The sequence below is a fragment of the Emys orbicularis genome, chromosome 1, assembly GCF_028017835.1.
Source record: "Emys orbicularis isolate rEmyOrb1 chromosome 1, rEmyOrb1.hap1, whole genome shotgun sequence".
NCBI lineage: Eukaryota > Metazoa > Chordata > Testudines > Emydidae > Emys > Emys orbicularis.
Window position 1 is genome coordinate 359,295,597 of NC_088683.1, and position 21,176 is coordinate 359,316,772.

At 47.9% G+C, this 21,176-nt stretch overlaps 1 protein-coding gene across 1 annotated transcript in view; it reads left to right on the forward strand.

Annotated features, from left to right (window-relative positions):
• Positions 1-21,176, forward strand: part of XRRA1 (X-ray radiation resistance associated 1) — a 50,418-nt gene that overhangs the window by 17,081 nt on the left and 12,161 nt on the right. The window contains exons 4-9 of the mRNA XM_065423315.1: positions 802-874; positions 4,677-4,774; positions 10,904-11,037; positions 14,919-15,023; positions 17,215-17,474; positions 19,044-19,084. Coding sequence (XP_065279387.1) covers positions 802-874; positions 4,677-4,774; positions 10,904-11,037; positions 14,919-15,023; positions 17,215-17,474; positions 19,044-19,084 — 711 coding nt within the window. The remainder of the gene's footprint in view (positions 1-801; positions 875-4,676; positions 4,775-10,903; positions 11,038-14,918; positions 15,024-17,214; positions 17,475-19,043; positions 19,085-21,176) is intronic.

Consider the following 21,176-nt stretch of genomic DNA (forward strand, 5'->3'; position numbering starts at 1 on the left):
GGATCTGTCTGTAAACCTTGACGGCCTGTTGTGACCCAGTAAACAGCTTTAGTGCAAAAAAATCTGGTTTATTAAATATTTCTTAGCCATGATACATAATATACATGTTCCCATAGTAAGTATTAAATAAGTCCACTGGACATACTGTGGTGGTGGCTCCTGTGGATAGATGGCTGGTGAAAATATTCTTGTGGGGGTGTGGCTGAGTAAAACTGTCAGGCCCCACTCTCCCGTGTGTGGATGGCAGGGTACGGGGGTGTCCCTGTCTCTATCCCAATCCAGTGTGGACAGGAGGCCTCAGAGAGTCAGGGAGTACACGTACCGTGTTGGAGAGCGAGCGTGCCCTGCACTCACCCTGCAGTAGCAGCTCCTGTCCCATGAGACGGGGATTGGCTCCCCGCTCTGTCCCAATGGCTCTCGCCACTTGGAGATTTTCTGTGTCAGGCTCCTCTGAATAGGGGAGGGAGTCTAAGCCATCTGCCCACCCCAAGAAGACAAGAGGGGAAGGGGAAAGAAGGGGTGAAAAGGTCACCAGTCCTTTTGTGAAGATGGGATGCTGGGGTTAGAGGGGTGAGGGGCCCTGTGAGGGGCTAAAGTGGGGTTCCTGGGTGGGACTGGAGCAATTGATCACCCAAGTTAACTCTGCAGTGAAGACAGACCCTCGGAGACTTGCTGCCCATTTTCAGAATGCACAGTAGGAAACAAATTCTGGGAAGTGCTACAGTTTAGGAGTTGTGAGAAAAAAAGATCCAACTATTTCAAAATGGGTACGAACGCTTGTTTTTCTTTCTCTTCTTTCAGGCTAAAGAAGATGACTTTGAGCAGTTTGATTCCGTCGCTTATATCAATGCTACAGAAAACCTATTGACATTAGGTAAGAAGGTATATTGCTGAAATGTAGATCTCTGTCTTAGACAGAGGCACGTAATACAGGGAAGCTAAGCATCTCTGAGCTTATGGCTAGAATCTCACAAATAGGTTTCAAAAAGAAGGCACATGTGGCACCTCTCTGCTGGAGAATTGCCCCCACCATCCAGTAGATTTCCTTGTAGAAGTTCTTATAATAATGCTAATAATGCCTAGCTCTTACATAGTGTTTTTCATCAATAGATCTCAAAGCATTGTAAGAAGGAAGCCAGTATCACTATCCCCATTTTACAGATGGAGAAACTGAGGCACAGACAGGTGAATCGACTTGTTCAAGGCCACCCAGCAGGCCAGTGGCAGAACAGGGAATAGAAACCAGGTTTCCTTAGTCCCAGGTGTTTGGGAGCAAAGGCCTGACAGACACCCGCTCTGATTTAACAGAAATAGCAGAGTAATCTTGTTTAGTGTTGCACATATGTAAGAAAGATGCAATGTAATCGTGTTTGTGAGGAAAATCAGAAGATGCAACTACAGCACTAGAAGAAACTGGTCTGAGTTAGCACAGGGCCGCCCGGGGGGGGGGGGGGGGGGAAGTGGGGCAATTTGCCCCGGGCCCCGCAGGGGCCCCCACGAGAGTTTTTCAGGGCTCCTGGAGCGGGGTCCTTCACTCGCTCCGGGGGCCCCGGAAAACTCTTGCGGGGCCCGGGCTTCTTCCGCTCCGGGTCTTCAGCGGCAGTTCGGTGGCGGGGGGTCCTTCCGCTCTGGGACCCGCCGCCGAAGTGCCGGGTCTTCGGTGGCAATTTGGCGGCGGGGGCCCCCCGGATCCTCTGGGCGGCCCTGAGTTAGCACAAAACTTCTACTGGCAGGGGTGGAGGATTGATAGGGAAATGAGAGACTAATACATAGGTATAAGAAAATATAACAAAAAGTTATGTATAAATCAGTCTTACAAAGGGAAGTTGAAGCTGTGAATTGTCTGGTGCTGGAGGTGACAGTGATGAGATCATCCTGATGTGCTTTTCCCACTTGTAAGTAACTGATCACTGCTTGCTCACGCTTTGGCTTTATACAGATTTGTTGGACCCAGTTGCAGAGTAGTGTATTTCAAGCCAACACAAGCCTAGTGCTGTATGATCAGTTATTAATTTAGAGAAAATAAAAGAAACGAATTTTAGTCAAGAATAAAAAAATTAAGCTAAATGTTTCCTTCAGTGGTTCAAGGATACACGCAGATCAGAGAGGAGGAAACATGTGAAACGGACTTGCATCTTTGAAAAACAGCAAATTATATTGGGCCATCATGTATTGTAGAGATTGTGTTGAGTTGAGGTGTGGTTTATATTTTCTTTCAAATGTGTTCATCAGTAATATCAAGAATTTCCAGAGTTGTTATAATTAATTACAACATTTTGGAAGGGATATTAAACCTCATGCTACAAGATTTAAGCTCATGTCTCTGCTCTTGGAGATCAGGATGAGACCTAATGTGGGGAACAGATTGCTCCACATCTGCCTACTATGGGGCTCTTATTCCTTCCTCTGAACCATCTGGCACTGGCCACTGTCCGAGACAGGCTATTGGACTGGATGGGCCTTGGGTCTGATCCATGAGCTGACCATCTTCCATTGTACCTATTTAACCTTTACTAGCTTTACGATAGCATAAGCCTAAGAGAACATTGGGGCATGTAATCCAGCTGGTGGGTCATCTTTACGGGGCGATATCTAGGATAGGCCAGGAAGGATTGAAGTATGGATGGTTGGCCATGCAGAGGAAGACTAAGGCTTGGTCTACACTTGAAAGATATATCAGCATAGCTACCTCAGTCGGGTGTGAAAAAAACCCACCCCTGCCCAGAGTGCTTCTGTTGACATAGCTAATGTAATTTGGGGAGGTGGTGTTCCTGCTTTGACAAAAAAGAAACAACCCTTCTGTGGGTGCAGGCTGCTTCAGTGCTATGGGGCAATGTTGGCATAGCGATGCCCACCTAGCTATGCGGATATAGTCTCTGCATTGTAGACATACCCTTAAATGAGACCAAACTGTGGGAAATTGACAACAGTCATGGTCAGGCAAAAACATTGAGGGATTGAAGATGTCAGCTTATGGGTGGGGTCTGTGAAGGAGCACACTAGGAGAGTTTAAACACCCAGCATGGTAGGAGTTCATGCAGGGTTTTAAAAAAAAAGATGGCAGCTGTAAACTGGATCCTGAAATATATTGGGAGCCACTGGAATGATCTGAGGATGGGATGATGTCATGCTTTCTTATATACATGGGAAGAGAAGAAGCAGTATTCTGTACATTCTGGAGTGTAGGGAGTTGGAGATTTACAGGGAAGGGAGTTGCAGCCATCGAGGTAAGAAGCAACCTTGAGGCATGGATGAAGACTGCAAAGAGACAGGTCCATACATGGTCAATGTTGCTGAGGCAGTGAGAGCTGCATTTACAGGCATATTTAGGGATATGCAGGATCGCTCCTGACACGGCCAGTAGGACAGGGGATCGAAAGAGAAGCAATGGCTGGCATTATTTTGTTGGAAGTGGACCAATGTTCCCGAACACTTTAGGCCCCAATCCAATCATTGATAGTACCTGGAGGACTGCCTGTGACACTCCATGTGTTGCAGGATTGGAGTCCTAGTTGTGACCCATGTGGAGGCCATCCCAGATTCCCAGGACTCACCATAAAATCAAATTGCAGTCTCAGTTCTTTACTTAACAAAAAAAAGACAATGTTAACCCCCCACCTCTGCACTCCAGTGACTCTCCTAATCCTTGGTGGGACAGATTGTTTTGGGTGCCCAAATTCCCGCTCTTTATTGTTTAAAGGGGCTAGCAGTCAGCTTCCATGTCAGCCACTGTTTTGTTTCAGCTTGTTTTGCTCAAGACTGGGGAGCGATGCTGAAAATTAACATTGAGCATTTTACGAAAAGGAGCTCTGGATAGCTCAAGGGGTAAGTAATAGGATATAGAGTCTTTCACTTTGACTGCCGCCCAGGTCAGTAATGACTAAAAGTTGTTACTGTCTGATGGCTGTTCACTGGCCCTTCTATGAAGTGACTTTGATGGCCTCAGTCCAGTTCCTAATGGACATGGTTACACACCATTAAACAGTCACTAGAATTGGTACTGAGACCAGAGAATGAATGGCAATGGAGACTGAACACATAGAGGTGGTCGGTCCCTCTAGGGCAGGCTTGAGGCACGGTGTGACTTTCACTGCCATTACCCATGATGCACCTAATGTTTATATAAACAGGGGACTTTGGTCTCCAGGGTTGTCAAGAGGATTCTGTTTGGCGTCTCCTTGTGGTTCCCTCATGTTGTACTTCTTCACCCCATTCCTGTTTGTTCATTTTTTTGTCCCCCATATTCAGTTAAGCCCTAAGTGCTGCCCCATCACTCATCTGAGGGGGTGGGCCTTCTATTGCTGCGTGGGTTCTGCCCACCTCTCAGGATTTAAGGGCCAGTGCTTTTCACCAACACTAAATTCACTTATGAGAGATTTTCAAGGCAGCATGAGGGAGTTAGCTGTCCATTTTCCATTGCCTTTCAGTGAGAGCTGGACCCCTCACTCTGTTAGGCCCCTTTCTTTTTCTTTTTCTTTTTTTAAAGGCTAGAATTTCAAAACAAAACCATATAAATGATCATTAGAAATAAAATCTGATTTGTTTTTCTCTCCTAGAAAAACGTGGTCCTACTCTCTCCTGCCAGCTGGGTACCTTGGCCGGTTCCACAGCAAGATGTCAATTGTTTTTTCAACGCAATTTTCTCATACGACTTTTTTCTCTTTTTATTCATTTAGAAGCATTTCGTAAGTTTTCTGGGCTAAGGGAACTAGAACTTTCCTTGAATGGACTAAGAAATCTTAAAATCAGCGCTGGAGACTTTCTGCACTTGGAAGTAAGATCAGAGGGAAGGTGGAAACCAAACTCATCTTCTACCCACCCACATTTAGAGTTGTCATAGCAAGGTGTAACATTATTGATATTTGTTATTAACATTATTTAACAGGGTATTTAGATTTCATTGTGGATATTGTAAAGGAAACCTGAGCAAAACGTTGAAGATGTGGGCAGAAAATATAATGAGGAATTCAATAAGGAGATTTTTATCTCTTCACCTTGGGCACAGATGTGATTCACATACTCCATTGGTGACAAGAGTGAATGTAACTATAGGCTGGTTGTTACTCAATATTTCACATGGGATACCCATGTTGGAGATTAGTGGGATGAGATGGTGATGCCTTCAGAATTGCTTTGAATTCCCAGGCTGGCTATTTTTGGGCATCTTTCATTCAGAGACTGTGGCCAGGTCTACACTACGAGTTTAGGTCGAATTTAGCAGCGTTAAATCGAATTAAGCCTGGACACGTCCACACGACGAAGCCCTTTTTTTCGACTTAAAGGGCCCTTTAAACCGGTTTCTTTACTCCACCTCCGACGAGGGGATTAGCGCTAAAATCGGCCTTTGCGGGTCGGATTTGGGGTAGTGTGGACGGAATTCGACGTTATTGGCCTCCGGGAGCTATCCCACAGTGCTTCATTGTGACCGCTCTGGATAGCACTCTCAACTCAGATGCACTGACCAGGTAGACAGGAAAAGCCCCGCAAACTTTTGAATTTCATTTCCTGTTTGCCCAGCGTGGAGAGCACAGGTGACCACGCAGAGCTCATCAGCACAGGTAACCATGATGGAGTCCCAGGATCGCAAAAGAGCTCCAGCATGGACAGAACGGGAGGTACGGGATCTGCTCGCCATATGGGGAGACGAATCAGTGCTAGCTGAACTTCGTAGCAGTAAACAAAATGGCAGAATATTAGAAAAAGTCTCAAAGGCCATGAAGGACAGAGGCCATAACAGGGACGCACAGCAGTGCCACGTGAAAATTAAGGAGCTAAGGCAAGCCTACCACAAAGCCAGAGAGGCAAACGGAAAATCCGGGGCAGAGCCGCAAACATGCCGCTTCTACGCGGAGCTGCATGCCATGCTAGGGGGTGCAGCCACCACTACCCCGACCGTGTGCTTTGACTCCATCAATGGAGAATCACACAACAGGGAAGCGGGTTCGGGGTACGAGGAAGATGATAGCTCACAGCAAGGAAGCGGAGAAACCGGTTTCCCCAACAGCCAGGATATGTTTATCACCCTGGACCTGGAACCAGTAACCCCCGAACTCACCCAAGGCGTGCTCCCAGATCCTGAGGGCACACAAGGGACCTCTGGTGAGTGTACCTTTGTAAATATTACACATGGTTTAAAAGCAAGCGTGTTTAATGATTAATTTGCCCTGGCAATTGCGGCCAGTACAGCTACTGGAAAAGTCTGTTAACGTGTATGGGGATGGAGTGGAAATCCTCCAGGGACATCTCCAGAAAGCTCTCCTTCATGTACTCCCAAAACCTTTGCAAAAGGTTTCTGGGGAGGGCTGCCTTATCCCGTCCGCCATGGTAGGACACTTTACCACGCCAGGCCAGTAGCACGTAGTCTGGAATCATTGCATAACAAAGCATGGCAGCGTATGGTCCCGGTGTTTGCTGGCATGCAGACAACATCCATTCCTTATCTCTCTTTGTTATCCTCAGGAGAGTGATATCATTCACGGTCACCTGGTTGAAATGGGGTGATTTTATTAAGGGGACATTCAGAGGTGCCCGTTCCTGCTCGGCTGAACAGAAATGTTCCCCGCTGTTAGCCACGCGGTAGGGGGAGGGGTGAAGTGATCATCCCAGATAATTGGGTGTGTGTGTGTGGGGGGGGTAGTTGGGTTTGTGCTGCATGTTAACCCGGAAACCGCAGCCCCTCTTTTTACATTGCAAACCCATTTTAAATGGCCAACCCAACGGGTGCTTGGTATGGGAAATGAGGGCGCTACTGTTTGAAACCATTCCCACATGTTAAGAAGGTTAAAAAAGCCAAAAGACTGTGTCTTACCATGGCTGCCTGCAAGCCGAAATCTGTTGCCTGGCACTGCGTGAGTGATCTCTCACACCAAACCGGCAGGCCCTCAATATAAGAGGAAAAATGCGACCTTGTAACGAAAGCACATGTGCTGTGTAATGTGAACAGCAAAATTTAACGTGAAAGAGTGTACCCATTGTTCTCTAAAATGTGTCTTTTTTAACTACCTCTCCCTTCTCCTCCACCAGCTGCAAATGTTTCTCCTTCACAGAGGCTAGTGAAGATTAGAAGGAGAAAACGGCGGACTCGGGATGATATGTTCTCGGAGCTCCAGATGTCCTCCCACGCTGACAGAGCACAGCAGAATGCGTGGAGGCAGTCAATGTCAGAGTGCAAAAAAGCACAATATGAACGAGAGGAGAGGTGGCGGGCTGAATCGCGGGCTGAAGAGAGCAAGTTGCGGGCTGAAGAGGATAGGTGGCGTCAGCTTGCTGACAGAAGGCAAGAGTCGATGCTCCGGCTGCTGGAGCATCAAACTGATATGCTCCAGCGTATGGTTGAGCTGCAGGAAAGGCAGCAGGAGCAGAGACCGCCGCTACAGCCCCTGTGTAACCAACAGCCCTCCTCCCCAAGTTCCATAGCCTCCTCACCCAGACGCCCAAGAACACGGTTGGGGGGCCTCTGGCCACCCAGTCACTCCACCCCAGATGATTGCCCGAGCATCAGAAGGCTGGCCTTCAATAAGTGTTAAAGTTTTAAAGTTTTAAACTGCAGTGTGTCCTTTTCCTTCCCTCCTCCCCCACCCCTCCCGGGCTACCTTGGCAGTTATCTCCCTAGTTGTGTGATGAATTAATAAAGAATGCATGAATGTGAAGTAACAATGACTTTATTGCCTCTGCAAGCGGTGCTCGAAGGGGGGAGGGGAGGGTGGTTAGTTTACAGGGAAGTAGAGTGAACGGGGGGGGGGGGGGGCGGAGGGTTCATCAGGAGAAACAAACAGAAGTTTCACACTGTAGCCTGGCCAGTCACAAAACTGGTTTTCAAAGCTTCTCTGATGCGCACCACGCCCTGCTGTACTCTTCTAACTGCCCTGGTGTCTGGCTGCGCGTAATCAGCGACCAGGCGATTTGCCTCAACCTCCCACCCCGCCATAAATGTCTCCCCGTTACTCTCACAGATATTGTGGAGTGCACAGCAAGCAGCAATAACAATTGGAATTTTGGCTTCGCTGAGGTCTATCCGAGTCAGTAAACTGCACCAGCGCGCTTTTAAACGTCCAAATGCACATTCCACCACCATTCGGCACTTGCTCAGCCTATAGTTGAACAGGTCCTGACTACTGTCCAGGCTGCTTGTGTACGGCTTCATGAGCCATGGCATTAAGAGGTAGGCTGGGTCCCCAAGGATAACGATAGGCATTTCAACATCCCCAACGGTTATTTTCTGGTCCGGGAAGAAAGTCCCTTCCTCCAGCTTTTGAAACAGACCAGAGTTCCTGAAGACGTGAGCATCATGTACCTTTCCTGGCCATCCCACGTTGATGTGAGTGAAACGTCCCTTGTGATCCACCAGGGCTTGCAGCAGCATTGAAAAGTACCCCTTGCGGTTTATGTACTCGGTGGCTTGGTGCTCCGGTGACAAGATAGGGATATGGGTTCCGTCTATCGCCCCACCACAGTTTGGGAATCCCATTGCAGCAAAGCCATCCACTATGACCTGCACGTTTCCCAGAGTCACTACCCTTGATATCAGCAGGTCTTTGATTGCATTGGCTACTTGGATCACAGCAGCCCCCACAGTAGATTTGCCCACTCCAAATTGATTCCCGACTGACCGGTAGCTGTCTGGCGTTGCAAGCTTCCACAGGGCTATCGCCACTCACTTCTCAACTGTGAGGTCTGCTCTCATCCTGGTATTCTGGTGCTTCAGGGCAGGGGAAAGCAAGTCACAAAGTTCCATGAAAGTGCCCTTACGCATGCGAAAGTTTCACAGCCACTGGGAATCATCCCACACCTGCAACACGATGCGGTCCCACCAGTCTGTGCTTGTTTCCCGGGCCCAGAATCGGTGTTCCACGGCATGAACCTGCCCCAGTAACACCATGATTTGCACATTGCTGGGGCCTGTACTTTGTGAGAGGTCTATGTCCATGTCAATTTCCTCATCACTCTCGTCGCCGCGCTGCAATCGCTGCAATCGCCTCCTCGCCTGGTTTTGCTTTAGCATGTTCTGGCTCTGCATATACTCCAGGACAATGCGCGTGGAGTTCATTGTGCTCATAATTGCCGCGGTGATCTGAGCGGGCTCCATGATCCCAGTGCTATGGCGTCTGGGCTTAAAAAAGGCGCAAAACTATTGTCTGACGGAGGGAGGGAGGGGCGAGTGACGACATGGCTTACAGGTACAGGGAATTAAAATCAACAAAGGTGGCTGTGCATCAGGGAGAAACACAAACAACTGTCACACAGAATGGCCCCCCCAAAGATTGAACTCAAAACCCTGGGTTTAGCAGGCCATTGATTTCATGGAGGGAGGGGGAAGCAAGTGAATACAGAACAAATCTGGTCCATCTATTTTTTACATCTTAAGCTGGCAGCAGACGGTGCAGCATGACTGATAGCCATCGGCATCTTCTGGGTGCTTGGCAGAAGATGCCGTACTACGACTGCTAGCCATCATCGTCAAGATGGTTCAATAGGACTGCCGGCAGGACTGAGTCTCCAGGAGACAAAACATGTCTGCCCAGGTGCCTCTGATCGAACTCACTGAGGAATATGACGATGACGGATATTGATCGTAATACACCATCTGCTGCCAAAAGGCAAGGAGCTGCTGCTGTATAGCAGTGCAGCCCCACGTCTGCCAGCACCCAGATAGCCGATGACGGCTACCAGTCATACTGCACCGTCTACTGCCAAAAGGCAATTAGCTGCTGGTGTGTAGCAATGCAGTATCACGTCTGCCGGCACCCAGATGACATATGGTGACGGTGAGCTGAGCTGAGCTGAGCGGGCTCCATGCTTGCCGTGGTATGTTGTCTGCACAGGTAACCCAGGTAAAAAGGCGTGAATCGATTGTCTGCCGTTGCTCTGACGGAGGGGGAGGGGCCTGATGACATGTACCCAGAACCCCCCGCGACACTGTTTTTGCATCATCAGGCATTGGGATCTCAACCCAGAATTCCAATGGGCGGCGGAGAGACCCACAGTGCAACGCTCTGGAAGTCGACGCTAGCCTCGGTACTATGGACGCGGTCCGCCGACTTAATGCACTTAGAGCATTTTATGTGGGGACACATACAATCGACTGTATAAAACCGATTTCTATAAAACCAGCTTCTATAAATTCGACCTAATTTCGTAGTGTAGACATACCCTGTGAATAAGGAACATTGAAAAGATATTTCTGATACTTTTATGGGAAAAGGTCATTTTTAGATACAATTTGTCAGCGTTTAACTAAAGCCACACACCTACATTCTTTAGAGCTGTTCTTTTAAACCAAGTATGTTCGTGATTAGAGGAAGGAGCACGGTGTAGTCTTTAGAGTACAGGAATGGGAGCAAGGAGACTAGGTTTTATTCCTGGCCCTGTCAGAGGTATACTGTGTGACCTTGGGCGAGTCAAGGAACCGCTCTGTGCCTCAGTTTCCCAATCCCCCGAGACCTCTTCCATTCGCAGGCCAAGCTAGGCTTACACTTCACACACTCGGAATCGTTTTGAAAGTGCTTTGAGACGCTCCAGGGGAAGGTGCATCAGCAGTGCAAGGTATTATAAAAATATTTCTACTAATAGTGACTCGAAAACTCTTCTGTCACAAAATCTTCCTTTTTTAGTCACTTCCCTGACAGTTTCTATTTGCCTGCTCGCACCTGAACTGTTGTCACAGGCATCAGATGCATCTGAGCAAGGGCTCAATGCTGAGCTCTTCCTCTTTGAGCATCCTCCACCCCCACTGAAGTCACTGGAAGTTGAGTGTCACCATCACCTCATAGGATCGGGCCTCACTGAATATTACTTATTATTATTTATTAATATCCCGTATATATAGGAAACCATAAATAGTTCCAGCAGAGGCCAATGTGTTTGGTTTTTGCTACATTGGGAATTTCTTTTACATTTCCCCTAGATACTGGATCTTTCTTATAACAATTTGTCTCCTGAGGATGTTCGGACATTGGGAGTTTTGTCTCAACTTAAGGTTCTTCACCTAACGGCCAATGGACTTAGATCTCTTCCTTCTGATCTGGCAGTCTCAGAGAAGTAAGTCCAGAAAGAGGGAGAATCGTGAGGCATTATTCATTTGATCTGAATAAAAAGACAGACTCTCACTGTGCATTATCAGTCTTTCTGAAATGTAACCACGGCACTGTTCTGTTTAAAAGACCTGCTACTGTGGGTAAGGTGAGGATCATGTAGCAGGTTACATTAACATGACTGTTGGACGGCTGTTGTCATGGCTGGCAGGCCAAGGATTGAGCTTGTCTTGACAGTGATCACTTCTTACCTTGAAAACTGAAACCTGTTTTTTTTATTTCTGGGTAAAAAAAATCCATCATTGAAAGAGCCTCATGGCTGATGGCAGAGTGAGTGTGACCCCCCACATCCCCGGAAATATGGAGTTGGCCAGCAGGTTAGATTCCAAAAGCACACAGGTTTATCATGGAAAATCCCGCTCAGTCAGATGCCCATGAGACCAAATATTCCCCTCCCCCTCCCATGTAGGGTGACCAGATGTCCCAATTTTATAGGGACAGTCTCGATATTCAGGGCTTTTTTAAATATAGGTGCCTATTACCCTCCACCCCCTGTCCTGATTTTTCACACTTGCTATCTGGTCACCCTACTCCCATGGGTGATTGGGCAGGACAGAGCCCCCCCTTACTAAAGGCTTGCACACAAGGTGCTGAATACTCTGCACACAGTTCAGCAAAGCACTTAAGCATGTGCTTAGCTATAAGCGTGTGATCAGTCCCGTTGACTTCAGCCCCATGGGGACCATGGCACCACCTGTCCCATGATCAAGGTGGGAGAAGAACCTCCTATCCACCTCAACACCCAAGGGTTGGGGTTTTTTTAACAGCTGCCTCCCCTAGAAATCTAGGCCCTGCTCCCATCCCTCTCCCATACCACTTCACGCCCAGCTGCTGTCTCATATCCCAGAGCAGAGGCAGAGGGCCAATCCGGGAACCTTTGTATTGCAGAATCTTATCTGTGCACTCCAACAGCTCCTCCTGTGTCAGGTTCCTCTGTAACTTAAAGGGGCCCAACCCTCTAAACTGTTGGGTGTCTCCCGGGAAGTTCTGAGCACTTAAACTCCCATTGAGGTCAAAGGTCCTCCACACCTCTTAAGAGGAGCCTGTCAGTTGTATGTCTCTGGTTTGAATCCAGCCCAGGTTGGTAATTACCCCAAGTTGTTACCATCTAGCTGTTTGGTTGCCTGTGAGAGGAAGGCATGGTGGCTTAGTGGATAGAGCACTGGAGTGGGACTTGGGAGACCTTGCTTCTGTTCCCACTTCTGCTGTTGAGTGACCTTGGGGCATGTCACATCCTCTTTCTGTGCCTCAGTTTCTCCCTCTGTTAAATGGGGATAATGATACTGACCTCCTTTGTAAAGCGCTTTGCGATGTACTGATGGTAAGAGCTAGCTGTTCTTACGTGTGAAATGGATTGGTGATGTCATTCCAGTTTGGAGTGGTCAGAGGAGTCTTCTCCATAACTGGCAATAATTGGCCCCTGTGAACAATTCCCCCCCATCCCTGAGTGCCCCCTTGTGGCTGCAGGGCCGGCTCTGGCTTTTTGGCTGCCCCAAGCAAAAAAAAAAAAAAAAAAACGGAGCGGCCAGAACGGCATAGCAAAAAAAACCCAAAAACCTGCGGCGCGGCTGGAGCGCGGGTGCAGGGGGACTGGCTAGCGGGGGGGAGGGGGAGGGAGCAGGCAGGAGAGAGAGAGAAGGGGGGCGGCCAGGGCTACAGCGGTCCCTCCCGCCATGCCGCCTCCTGGGAGGGCTCCGCTCCGGTCGGCGGGGAGGGAAGGACGAGGACTGCCCTGCCGGGCTTGCTGCAGGGCACTCCCGTCCTCCGCGCCGCCGCCCCCTACAGGGCGGCTGGAGCGGGGGGACAACAACAACAAAAAGCAGCCGTGCTGCCCTAGGATTGGGCGGAATGCCGCCTCGTTCAATCTGCCGCCCCAAGCACCAGCTTGCTCGGCTGGTGCCTGGAGCCGGCCCTGTGTGGCTGGGCACCATGATACTGTGATTACCATCCCACTTAACCTCTTGAGCCCCTTCGGACTCTACAACAGGCTCAATAATACCCCTCCTTGGGACTGGTTTGTTACCAAACCATAGTGCAAACAATCTGTAAGAAAACTCCCAAAACATGGACTATTTATCATCCCCAGTCCTTAAATTCCTACAGCATCTGGGACATCAGTGTAGCATATACCACACTCTGGCATCTTCCACCACATCCATGTTCTTCTTCGGTCCTCTCCTGTCCTTTTGCCTGGACAGTTACTGCAGCCCTTCCAGATGGAGTGTAGCCCTGCTTTTCCCAGCAGGCCCTTCCCCAGCCTCCCTGCTGGAAGTTCATCCTCACCAGGGAACCACCCATCACTCCCCCAGTTCCATTAACCTCTCATCTCAGAAAGGCCGTCAGCTGCTGGGCCCTTCCACTGCTTCCCTGGCCCTCAGCCCTCTCTGGTTCCAATGTGGAAACATCAGTGGGTAAGCCCCCTTGATACTCCCCTGCCTTCAGCTCTATCTAGCCCTTGGCCCCAACTTGGAAGTCAGCAGGCAACTCCCTCTGCTGCTGCCTTGAGCCTTCTCCAGTTTTGGGACGTCAGCTGGCAAATCACTCACTTATTTGCCCGCCTGCCCAGAACCTCCTACAGCCTCCTTCAGGGGCCTTCTCCCTGATCATTTTTGTCTTTTTAAAAGCTAAGACATTTAACAATTTTCTGTTTAAATCTGAATTTATGATAAACTACATAAAGGCCTAAACTTGATGCAATCTATTCATATCATGTAAATAAATGTAACAAACGTACTGAGCACTCCTCATAAACTTTGACTAAAAAGTTAAAGGCTGCTGTTTGATATACTCAATCAGGGGGGAAACTTCTTTAACTTTTTAGGTAAAGCGTTATAAATACGGCACAATATTCTATACTGCTTTAAGTTAAGTATCACAGTCATTTTCAGCCTTTACAAAGGAGCGATCATTGATACTTCTTTTTTCTAAATGTCAGTATTTTCCTCTTTCTGTGTGTGTGTGTGTGTGTGTGTGTGTGTGTGTGTGTGTGTGTATGTGTGTATGCAGAAAGTCTTTTACCTAGTTACTTTTAGTTTCCAAATTCCATTTAATAGAAATACTTTTGTTTTAATATTTGTAGTCTATTCATTAGTCATTAGTAGATTTCAATAATTGGGAAGTGTGGGGAAAAAATACGATAGTTTTATTCAACTACTAAAATTCAACCTGAAGGCCTAATTGTTAGGGGTACCAAGCACCACCAACTCCCATTGACCTCAGAGGTGTCATGGAAGTTAGGGTGATCAGCTCCTCCCAGGATCAGGCCTTCAGTCCTTGCTCAGACAGCACTCCCATTGAAGTCAGTGATCCTGACTATGGGAATTTGACTGAGTATGGCCCTTAGGCCCAATCCTGCTCCTTTGATGCCAATGTCAAAACTCCCATTGTCTTCTATCGGAGCAGGATCTGCTTCTTGAGGACCGTTGCCAATAACATGCTTAGAACCATCTTTAACATCGCTAAACCATGCCAGAAATATACTTAACGCCTCTAAATCATGCCAGTAACATGCTTAGAACTACCTATAACATATGTAACCCATGCCAGAAACATGCTTCATGCATCTAAATACCAGTAACATGCTTAGAACCACCTAATCTTGCCCATAACATACTTAAACGGCTATTAATAATGTATGAACCCTTTATAAACAATTTAAAAGTGGAGTCTTAATGGAGCCTGAACTTTAAAAAGGTAATGTGTAAAGACCAAGTCTCATGTCTCTAGTTGAACCAGTGGAGATCTGTTCCTTGCACAGCAGTGAAAAATGTGGTTTTGACTTCTCTCCACCTGTTTGATTTATTAATGAGATCCCTTTTGTACTTGCAGTGACAGCCCAAGTTGTTTAAGGTTTCCATCTCTAGAAGTCTTGTTGCTGGATGGCAATGATCTTTCTCACCCGAGCGTCTTTGTAAGCCTGGCTAATCTCCGCAGGTAAAGAAACCATCATGCCGCAGATGTTTACGACTTCTTTTGGCACACTGCCCGTCTCTGCTCGCTGCTCTTAGCAACACATTGAAACTTAAAAAAAAAAAAGTCTTTGTAACTCATTTAGGGTATTTTCCTTTCCACTTTGTGTAATCTTGGGAACTGTAGGTCAATGAAAACAGCCGCAAAGTGACAATGTCCCCCTAGCTGCCCTAAAATAAATGGGTGGGACGTAATTCAGAATCATGCCAAGTGCTTTTGCTCATGTCCCAAGGCTCAGAAATGATGGATTGGAGCAGATTGCTCTTCCCATTTTCCTTCCATGGATTTAACTGCCTCAGATGGGCCCAGGAGGTTATTTCAGCCCAGCTGAATTACGGAAGCCAGTGTGAAAAGTCCCTTTGATTTATGATCAGCATTAGCTATTCATACAGCTCACTGGTGGTGTGCACTGCATTTTAGAGGCATCTGAGTCGAGGAGATCAGTCGGTGCAGAATCAGGCCCCAAGCCCTCGCCAAGAGGGGGCCACCTGCTACAGTAGAATCGTGGACACAGTGGTGTGGTCGTCACACATGCTGTGTGTTATAGAACAATAGGATTTGAGAAGGTTTTTGAAGGGGGAGGGGGCTTGTAGGGGGCATGCAGCGGAGCAGGGAGGGAGGAGGAGAGCTGAGTGAAATTTTCCACAGAAACTTTTTTTCGATGAAAAAAGCAGATTTAGGGCACAAATTTGTGTTCATTTTGCCGAATTGTTTCAATCGTAAACAACCAACCAAAGTAAAATAAAAAAAAAAAAAAAATGGAAACGTTTTGCTTTGACATTTTAAAGACGAAACATTTTGATTTTTTGCTTCAAAATGACTTTTTGTTTCTAACTTTCCTTTAGTTTTCTTTTGTTTTTTTTTAATCAAAACCCTTAAACCATGGTCAAGATTGAAAGGCTTGGTTTGGAAGTGTTTGAAATGAAATGTTCGGTTAGATATGAAGCAGTTTTTTCCCCCTAACTTTTTTATTTGCTGCAAATTTGAAAACATGTTTTTGGTTCAACCTGAAATAAATTTTTTTCAATTTTTCGGAAAACTCTCCCAGCTCCAATGAGGAGTGCGTGAACAAGCCAAGGGGAGCTGGCAGGAGAGCATTTTATAATAATACCCTGCACTTCTGTCACACTGAATGATCTGAAAGCCCTTTGCAAACATTCACGAGTCAGACACCACAGCACCCTGTGAGTTGGCTAAGTGTTGTTATCCCCATTTTACAGGAAGGGAAATTGAGTCACAAAGCGGTGAAGTGTCTCATGCAAGATCACTCAGGCAGTCAGCAGCAGAGTTGGGACTAGAAGACAGGATACTGGGCTAGATGCACCTTTGGTCTGACCCAGTCTGTTCTCCTCCGATTCCTATTGCTGACAATCACTAGATTGTATTTTTTTGCAAGCATTTTGGAACTGTAACTGGCCTGGAGGTGGTGGTTTGGTCTGAATTCAAAGAGATGCTCCATGTGTTATTGTTCTTCCTCAGTGCAGACATTCCTGGCGTAGAATTTCATATTGTCTGTGAAGTTCTGAAGAGAGGTGGACGGCCAGACTGGGTTGGGACATGGGATTAGGTATCAGGAGCCCTTGATTTTATTTCTGTTTCTTCAACAAATTTCCTTTGTGACCCTGAACAAGTCAGTTAATCTCTTGGGCCTCAGCTTCCCCATCTGTCAGTTGGGGCTCTCATGCGTACCTTCCTCACAGGTTAAATTCATCAATGATTTTAAGCTGCTATGGAGGTACAAAGCATTGCTCTATTCTTACAGCAAGATCCCAATTACCCAAACCCCAGGATCAGCACCTCCTGATTTAACCAACTGCCAGCCCGTCTTCCTGTCTGAGCCCAAATAACTGAACAAACGTGGGGTCACTCAGGCTACAGCGCCCAATCCTGCAAGACGCTGAGAACTCCCATAGACCCTCAGCACCTTACACAAGCGGGCCTGTGATTGTTACCTTAGCGTATTTCAGCATAGATGAAGAGCTGTGGGAGAAGCAGCTCTCTCTGAAACCTTCATGTTGCATTGTTATTGAGAAGTACAGCATCCACGGAGGCTCAGGGACAGTTTCCCACTCCGGGTGCTAGTAACAGGGCTTTGTTGCATTTTGTGCAATGGTAACTTTCATTAGGCTTCACGGTCACTTCCTCTTCTGATCAGCCTGAAGCAGTTAAACCTGGACAAGAATGGGATTGCAGAGGTCCCTTACCTGCATCAAATGGAGAATTCCCAGTTCTCCCTCCACCCACAATCGGCAAAGATGGGCACCAAGGCAGAGTCATGCAGCTTTCCGTCTAGATTCGGACAGAAGCACGAGCAGCCGCTGCAAGCTGGGGCAGGGTTGCAAGGCCAGCTGGTGATGGAGAAAGAGCAACTAGAATACTTAATTTTACAAAACCACCAGGATCCAGACAGGACAGGTAACAGCTCCATCTTTCATTCCCAGCTCTCAAGGCCTGCTCCTCTTCCTGTTGAAATCAGTGGGAACGTTGCCATTGATCTTAGTGGGAGAAGGATCAGGTTTCTTAAACCGCGCCTGAGCCTTTCCAGAGCCATGTATCAGAAACTGCATGCCGTGATTCAAACAGCAATACCATGGAGGATAGTGTGTGTGTGTGTGTTATGGGGGAGGAGGGGAGAGCCTGGTAACTCAGAGAGCGCCCTTCATTATGAGGTCAGACAAGGTTCCTTCTGGCCTTAAACATCTATATGGGGTGAAATCCTGGCCCCACTGAAATCAACAGCAAAACTCCCGTGGGCGCCAGGTTTGTATAATTTTTGGTGGTGCCCAGAACGGGTCCAAGCAGAGCCGTGCTGTCCATAGGACGGACCGGGCCAACCGGCCAGGGCCCTGCGGTTTGTAGGGTCCTGTGCTTCAGAGGGACGCCGAGTCCAGGGCAGCCTGGGGAGGTTGCGGGGGACCTGGCGCCGGCAGCAGCAAGCGACCCGGCCCCAGTCCGCCCCGCCAGCTCCTGCCGTCACTCAGGGGAGGGGGCAGAAGCTGGAAAGAGGTGGGGCAGAGGCTTGGGGGGAAGGGGTGGAGTGGGGGCGGAGCAGGGGTGGGAAGAGGTGGAGCGGGGCGGGCTGGGGCCGGGTTGCTCGCTGCTGCCAGCGCCAGGCCCTCTTTTATCCCCCCAGGCCTCCCTGGACCGCGCAGGGCCCCTATGGACGGGACGGCTCTGAAAATATAAGCCCAAACATTGGTGGAGCTGGGCCCACCTTCCTGAATATTGGTGGAGCACAGGCACCACAGGCCCATATAACTTGCCGCCTATGCTCCCATTGACTTCAGTTGGGCCAGGATTTCACCAGTGGATTACAGTGCAACCAGCACACCCAGTATGTTGAGGCCCTGATCCTGCGCCCTTGACATCAATGGATGTTTTGCCATTAGGCCCTGAGCAGTACTAATTGCTCTACTTGTTGGCAGACTCAGCCAGAGGCTGTGTTCGTCATGAAGACGGTCTCTTCCAGGCTCAGACTGACACTGCATGTATCCCTTCCGATTCCCCTAGTTATGGGATGGGCCAACACAAAACACAGCTCCATTATGATTTATTTATCATTTGTATTGTCACAGCACCCAAGATGGATATTTGCTTAAAAAACGAAATTGAAATGGATTTGACATTTCACTCAATCTAAGTATGTGAATCATTTTTAAAATGAAAAGTTTCTAAAGAAACATTTTCCTAGTAAGGACCAATAAAAGCACAAGCTGCTTGGGGTAATGAAAATTCTGTATAAAAAACTTACAGTGCTGTAGGGGTTTTTAACAATTCATTTATCACACATTTAAGGTTGCGGTGGAGGGAAATTTCAAACGTCATGACTCTCAACCTTAAGATCCTTGCTCTGAGCCAGGACCCCATTGCGCTAGGTGCTGTACAAACAGAGAACAAAAAGGTGGTCCTGCCCCAAAGAGCTGACCGTCAGAGTCCCATGCAGTGGTATTTAGAAGCCCGTGATTTGTTTGTGTTTTATTACAGAGGTTGTTTTCACTTCTGTCTCTCGAGAACCACCATTGCTGGTAAGAACTGTTTGCTGGCTTATAGAATCATAGGACTGGAAGGGACCTCGAGAGGTCATCTAGTCCAGTCCCCTGCACTCAAGGCAGGACTAAGTATTATCTAGACCATTCTTGACAGGTGTTTGTCTAACCTGCTCTTAAAAATCTTCAATGAGATTATGGTCTAGGATGGGCATTCCAAAGTTCTCCTCCTCGGGTTCTTCTCTTTAGGAGCATTAGCCTCTTTCTGCCTTATTCTTTAGAAGCCCTTCTGGGAATGCCAAGGCCTTAGCAGCCTGAATGATTTATGATCAGTAGCCTGCCGTAGCCTGGAGTCTTGTGCAGCTAATTTTCACATAACCTGTAAATGTTTCAGCTCTTAAATCTGCTGTGTACGTTTAAAATAAACCTGTATGCCATTTTGGTGTATAGTGCTCCCTACACAGAGTGGAAGTGCGTTCTAACGGTTTCAGTGTCAGGTTGAGCGGAGTCCAGAGTTCTGTCCTACCACTGCCAGTTTCTTACTCTGTGATCATGGTCAGGTGACATAGGCCATAATTTGGCAATTGGGTGCCTGAAGTTCAGCTCTGAAATCCGTATTTAGACACTTAAATCAGTGGCCAGATTTTCAGAGACGCTAAGCACCCACAACTCAGCTTCGCTCTCTCTCAGGTTATATCTATGCTTCAAGCTAGGGGTGAAATTCCCATCTTGAGGAGACATACCCGCGCTAGCTCTGATCAAGCGAGCACGCTAAAAAGAATGTAGCTGCGGTGGTGTGAGCAGTGGGAGGGGCTAGCTGCCCTGAGTATGGACAGGTATGGATTTGGGATGGCTCACCCTTCCTGCTACTCGCTGTACTGCTGCAACGCTCAATTTTTTGCATGCTAGCTCACTTAGCGCTAGCATGAGTATGTCGGCTTGAGCTTGGAATCACACCCCCAACTCCAGTGTAGAAGCATGTGTGCACGCACACACGTAGGAGAGAGAGTAGTTCTGATTCCATCCAGTAGGGGGCAGTTCATTACCCATTTGTATTTAAAAATTCTAGAAAATTCCACACAAAACTCCAGCATTAATGCAACATGCAAAAGCAAGTTCTCTCAAGGCTCCCCCTGGCTCTAATGGATTAGTCTTCATTTAAAGCTGATTTAATGCACATTTCTGTTGCTGTTTAAATAACACATCTGGTCCTATGAACTATCCCAGCAGGAGCATTTTCTGAGGAAAAGACTCTCTGTTAATTTCTGCTACTCCCAGGCACTTACGCAGTGCCTTTCATGCAAAGGTCTCAACGGGCTTTACAAACACACAGCAGTGAGTGAGGAAAAAAAAGTTAGTATTCTCACCAAAACGGTTGTGCCATTCAGTGGTTGGGGTGGATTTTCCTAATATGATCATTCCACTCTCCTTTCAGGCAAGCTCTCATCAACAGTGATAAAATATTGAGCTTTAATCCATCCTCATTAGACTTCAGGGTTAACACCTCCTTGAGACTGAGAAGGGTCTGTGATGGGGTGTTCACCCTGCAACAGCACTGAAGGGGTTCAGGTGACTCAGAAGGGCCCAATTAATCTTATAGGCCGCACCTGTGGGAGAGTCTGGCTTGATTGATAAGCACTAATTGAGGTGCAGGAGCAAGCTGGGCTTGTATAAAGCCAGAAGTTGAGAGCAGACGGGGGCATCAGGAAGAGTCTACAGTTGCTCTCTGGGCACAGAAAGTTGGGTAGGCGGAAACCCAGTGAGGAGCAAAAACCCTGGTATTCTGTCCCTGATGGAAGGGGTTTATCCCGAGGAGTTGTGGGGAGAAATAGCCTGTGGAAGGCAGAGGAGGAAAGAGCAGCGAGGATTGATACTGTGCAGACCTTGGCTGCTGATTTTAGGGTCCCTGAACTGGAACATGGAGTAGCAGGCGGGCTCAGTTCTCCTACCCGCCACTGGGGAAGTGGCACAGACGGGGAATTATAGAACACTGCCTGAGACGGCCCCTGGGCAGATTGTCGGGTGGGACTTGGCTACCCTGGAAGGGGAAAACTGTATAATGACGTAGCCAGAGGGCTGAGTCACAGAGAGCACCCCGAGTCCTGGAGAGCCTGTGGGGCGAGCGAATGAC